This window comes from Magnolia sinica, chromosome 8 (genome assembly GCF_029962835.1).
Source record: "Magnolia sinica isolate HGM2019 chromosome 8, MsV1, whole genome shotgun sequence".
Classification (NCBI taxonomy): Eukaryota; Viridiplantae; Streptophyta; class Magnoliopsida; order Magnoliales; family Magnoliaceae; genus Magnolia; species Magnolia sinica.
In genome coordinates, this window is record NC_080580.1 from 14624598 (window position 1) to 14630722 (window position 6125).

Here is a 6125-nt window from a genome sequence, read left to right on the forward strand (position 1 = left end):
CTAAACCTATAACCTTAACCTATAACCTATAACCTATAACATAAACCTATAACCTATAACCTAAACCTTAACCTAAACCTAAACCTATAACCTACAACATTAACCTAAACCTATACCTATAACCTAAACCTAAGCCTAAACCTATTCTCAAATCCCTAAACCTATAACCTAAAACCTAAACCTAAACCTATAACCTACAACATTAACCTAAACCTATTCCTATAACCTAAACCCAAATTTAAACCTATTCTCAAATCCCAAAACCTATAACCTAAACCTAAACCTAAACCCAAACCTATAACCTAAACCTATAACCTATAACCTAAACCTAAACCTAAACCTATAACCTTAACCTAAACCTATAACCTTAACGTATTATCAAATCCTTAAACCTAAATCTACACTTAAACCTAATCTCAACTCTCTAACCTAAACCTATACCTAAACTTGAAAACCCAAACCTAAACCCAATCCCGAACCTAAACCCAAATTTAAACCTATTCTCAAATCCCAAAACCTATAACCTAAACCTAAACCTAAACCCAAACCTATAACCTAAACCTATAACCTATAACCTAAACCTAAACCTAAACCTATAACCTTAACCTAAACCTATAACCTTAACGTATTATCAAATCCTTAAACCTAAATCTACACTTAAACCTAATCTCAACTCTCTAACCTAAACCTATACCTAAACTTGAAAACCCAAACCTAAACCCAATCCCGAACCCGAACCCGAATTCCTTAACTTAAACCTACACCAAAACCTATAACCTATAACCTATAACCTATAACCTATAACCTAAACCTTAACCTATAACCTATAACTTAAACTGATAACCTAAACCTTAACCTATAACCTATAACCTAAACTTAAACCTAAACCTAAAACCTAAACGTATTCTCAAATCCCTAAACCTAAACCTAAACCTACACCCACACCTAATCCTAATCTCAACTCTCTAACCTAAACCTAAATCTAAACTTGAAAACCCAAACCTAAATCCGATTCCGATCCCGAACCCAAACCCGAATTCCTAAACCTAAACCTATAACCTAAACCTAAACCTATAACCTAAACTTAATTCACTTAACTTAAACCTATAACCTTAACCTATAACCTATAACCTTAACCTATAACCTATAACCTATAACCAACTTATAACCTAAACCTAAACCTATAACCTAAACCTATGACCTTAACCTATAACCTACAACATTAACCTAGACCTATACCTATAACCTAAACCTAAACCTAAACCTATTCTCAAATCCCAAAACCTATAACCTAAACCTAAAACCTAAACCTAAACCTATAACCTACAACATTAACCTAAACCTATACCTATAACCTAAACCTATTCTCAAATCCCAAAACCTATAACCTATAACCTAAACTTAAAACCTAAACCTATAACCTACAACATTAACCTAAACCTATACCTATAACCTAAACCTATTCTCAAATCCCAAAACCTATAACCTAAACCTAAACCCAAACCTATAACCTAAACCCAAACCTATAACCTCAACCTAAACCTAAACCTAAACCTATAACCTACAACATTAACCTTAACCTAAAACCTAAAACCTAAACCTAAAACCTAAAACCTAAACCTATAACCTAAACCTATAACCTACAACATTAACCTAAACCTATACCTATAACCTAAACCTAAACCTATTCTCAAATCCCAAAACCTATAACCTTAACCTAAACCTAAACCTATAACCTTAACCTAAACCTAAACCTCCTAAACCTAAACCTAAACCTATTCTCAAATCCCAAAACCTATAACCTAAACCTAAACCTTAACCTATAACCTAAACCTATAACCTATAACCTATAACATTAACCTAAACCTAAACCTATAACCTTAATCAAAACCTAAACCCAAACCTATAACCTATAACCTATAACCTAACATAAACCTAAACCTATAACCTATAACATTAACCTAAACCTAAACCTATAACCTACAACATTAACCTAAACCTATACCTATAACCTAAACCTAAAACTAAACCTGTTCTCAAATCCCAAAACCTATAACCTAAACCTAAACCCAAACTTATAACCTATAATCTTAACCTATAATCTTAACCTAAACCTAAACCTTAACCTTTACCTAAAACCTATAACCTAAACCTATAACCTAAAACCTAAACCTAAAACCTAAACCTAAACCTATAACCTACAACATTAACCTAAACCTAAACCTATTCTCAAATCCCAAAACCTATAACCTAAACCTAAACCTAAACCTATAACCTTAACTTAAACCTAAACCTAAACCTATAACCTTAACCTAAAACCTAAAACCTAAACCTAAACCTATAACTATAACCTAAACCTAAACCTAAACCTATTCTCAAATCCCAAAACCTATAACCTACACCTAAACCTTAACCTATAACCTTAACCTATACCTATAACCTAAACCTATAACATTAACCTAAACCTAAACCTATAACCTAAACCTATAACCCAAACCTATAACCTAAATCGAAACCTATAAGCTAAACCTATAACCTATAACCTAACATAAACATAAACCTAAACCTATAACCTAAATAGTACACTTGAAAGCCGATTTCTAAACGGTTTTGAAAATTGGATCTGATTCGTTGATATTGGTAACATCGGGTACCCTTTGACGGTCCTATGTAAAGACCTTCCTCTTTCTCTCAACTACAACACATCATCATCATCATCAGTCATCTTCCATGAGCAGCATCCGATGGCCGAGGCATCTCAACCCCATCCACGTGGCCCACCTCATCCGCCTCCAGAAGAACCCCATCACTGCCCTCTACATCTTCAACGAGGCCAAAACCAGGTTCCCCACCACCTACCATCACAACGGCCCTGTCTACGCCACCATCATCTCCATCCTCGCCAGCTCCAACCATCTCACCCACATGAAGCACGTCCTCTACCAGATGAAATCCGATTCCTGCCAGTGCAAGGACTCAACCTTTGCCGATGCAATCAGAGCCTTCGCCAAAGCAGGCCGCGTTGACGATGCCATCGAGCTCTTCGCCAGTATCCCACAGTTCAATTGCGTGAATTGGACTCGTTCCTTCAATACGCTTCTGCAGATAATGCTTTCAGAAGGGGATCTTGAAAATGCATATAGTCTCTATTTGGAGAATTCCAATAGATGGGAGGTCAAGATGGGGATTCAGTCTTTTAATCTGTTGGTTGCTGCTCTTTGTAGGATGAACCGTTCCGAACTTGCGCTTCGGGTGTTTGTGGAAATGACAGAGCAGTGCTGCTGCCCCGATCGGGACACGTATCGGATTCTGATGAAGGGATTATGTGATGATGGGAGATTAGACGATGCGGTCCACCTACTTTACTCTATGTTCTGGAGGATCTCGCAGAAGGGGTGTGGCGCTGATGTTGTTGTTTATAGGATTCTTCTTGAAGCTCTCTGCGATTGTGGGGAGTTCGAAGAGGCTGAGAGGATACTCGGGAAGGTTTTGAGGAAGGGATTGAAGGCTCCCAAGCGTTGGTGCCGGGTGCCAGATCTTGGGGCTAATTTTGCGGGCCATGGGAGTTTGGATGCAGTTAAGGGTCTGATAAATGATGCTTTGGTTACAGGCGGAGTTCCGAGTTTGGCTAGCTATAGTGCTGTAATTGTTGATCTTTACTCCGAGGGGAAGATTGAGGATGCAGATCGCCTGTTCGATGAGATGTGTGAGAGAGGGTTTAGGCCATCAGTTTTGATGTACGAAGCAAAGATAGCGGCATTGTGTCGAGATGGGAGGGCAGGAGATGCAACAAAGGTGGTGGAAGAGGAGATGATGGAGAAGAATTGCGTGCCCACAGTGAGGACGTATAATGCAGTGATGGGAGGCCTTTGTAAGGCAGGGATGTCAATGCAGGCTGTTGGGTATTTGGAGAGGATGGGTAGGCAGGTGGGATGTGTGGCGGATCAGACGACGTATGAGATTTTGGTCAATGGGTTGTGCTGTGAAGGACGGTTCATTGAGGCGGGACGTATAATGGAGAGGATGGTGGATAAAAGGTGTTGGCCTTGTAAGGCTATTTTCAATAGGCTAATCAGTGGGCTATGCATGATGGGTAGGAGATATGAGGCTGTGCTGTGGCTAGAGGAGATGGTCAGCCAAGGAAAGACGCCTGAGGTGTTTGTGTGGAACTCTCTGGTGGCTGCATTTTGTTGCGATGCTGATTGTGTGGAGTTACTTCCCCAGATGATACTTGAAGAGGACTGAGGCTTTGGGTGTATAAATGATCTTCATCTCTTTCAAATTGCTGCAATTTGGATGGGAGATTGCTTGGAAATTGCAGCAATTGGGTGATTCTAATTGTCCGATCAGTGGCCTCGAAGTTAGTTTGTTAGAGACAGTGGGCCACATTCATGGAAAGTTGTCAGAACTGTTTAACTCTCTAGCGACTGCATCTTGCTGCGATGCAGATTGTGTGGATTTGCTTCGGCAATTGATGTTTGAATAGGATCGAGGAGAGGAGGATCGAGGAGATGCGGGTGGAGCATGCGCGACGGATAGAGATGTTTCAGGCTATCACTGCATGCTTACCCACCGATGCCCTACCACCTCTGCCTTCATCTGATGCCCCACCACCTCCGCCTTCATCTTTGTGATTTTTTGTATTTTATTTATGATTTATTTTATATACGAATGTTAAACTTATATGTATTTGTGCGTGGATGAATGTGATGTGGATAAGATTGTTTGTGTATGTATGGATGTGGTTTGTGTTTGGATGGATGTGAATGTGAATATGATGAAATATATTGTAACAGGTGTATATCAGGAATTTTTGCCTGAATTTTGAAAAAAAAAAAGAGACCCGTATATCAGGAATAACAGGTGTATAACCTCATGAAACCCCCTCGCCCAAATTTTACTTCGATCCAAAACTTTGGTGGATGTATATATATATATATATATTTATATATATATTTATATATATATATATATATATATATATATATATGTTCCTTATGAGTCAAAGTGGCACATGCACGTGACCACGTAGATTTTTATTTGACCCAAACCAACTAGAATCCTAAATTGAAAGACTTGATAGGTACTCGGACCTGATTAAATCTGGGTCTGAGTCTTCAAGAACCAGACTGGAACTTGGAAAGACCCAAACCAGGTTAGCCGGGCATGGATAATGTATGAACCAATCCAGCCCCACCTGCTGACAACCCTGCCTTATCCCCAACCTGCTGACAACCCTGCCTTATCCCATTATTCGTTAAATTATTAGTAAATTACTTTTTAACTAGAAATCAAAGGACTTTTAAATGTGAAATGACAAGAGTACCTTGGAAATGCACTTTTATCCCTTGTACAATATTAAAAGATAAGAGAAGGCGACACATGTGATTGCTCTCCTTTCCATGCAAGCACATGTGCCAATATGAAAACAGTCTACACGTTCTGACCTTACATCAAATGGGCTAAAAGGGTGAGATCTTGTGACCTAAAAATCCAATATTCCACACCTTAGGTGGGCCATAGCATACAAAGCAAGTGGACGGTTGGAAACAATATTTGTTTCAACTGTCCATTTACATTGTACATTGTGGCCCACTTGATGATCGTATCAACCTTATTTTTGAGACAGTATATGTATGAATTATTTTCAACCTCATGAAAAGCTTATATCTCATGCATGTGGTTGCCTATAGGATTAGAAAACCTGTAGGTACGACAGTTTGCTTTTTGATGATTTGAACGCATGGAGATATGTAATGATCTTAAGAATCTGGCAAAACTCCACTCGTGATAATTGACCACTATTAAGAATTTTCAATGGTACACATGGGGGTATGGATATGTGGCAATCTAGACCGTTGAAATCATTGACCAGGTGCGTAACCTAAATTACATCGACAAGTTGATAGTAACTAATTTTTACCTTCAGAATTTAAATCACTCACTCTTTTTTTCTTTTTTCTTTTTTACTTTTAACCATCAATTCAATTGGCAGGATTGCTTGAGCAGTCTGATTTTATAAATATATAATAATGTTGGTTTATATCTTTTTTATGCACAACAATACTAATTTGTGTGTGACAACGACTCCATCCAAGTAAGCCCCTTTCTGTTAGTCAATAGGG

The 6125-nt window shown here is 38.5% G+C and overlaps 1 protein-coding gene across 1 annotated transcript; it reads left to right on the forward strand.

Annotated features, from left to right (window-relative positions):
* Positions 1-2730: 2730 nt before the first annotated feature.
* LOC131252947 (pentatricopeptide repeat-containing protein At1g05600-like) lies at positions 2731-4732 on the forward strand. Its single transcript, XM_058253742.1, has one exon. It carries the CDS (start codon positions 2731-2733, stop codon positions 4243-4245), a length of 1515 nt encoding a protein of 504 aa, XP_058109725.1. The 3' UTR covers positions 4246-4732.
* The last annotated feature ends 1393 nt before the right edge of the window (positions 4733-6125 follow it).

What these genes read in the sequence shown, in the direction of transcription:
- LOC131252947 (XM_058253742.1), top strand. Translation starts at nt 2,731, where the DNA reads ATGAGCAGCATCCGATGGCCGAGGCATCTCAACCCCATCCACGTGGCC.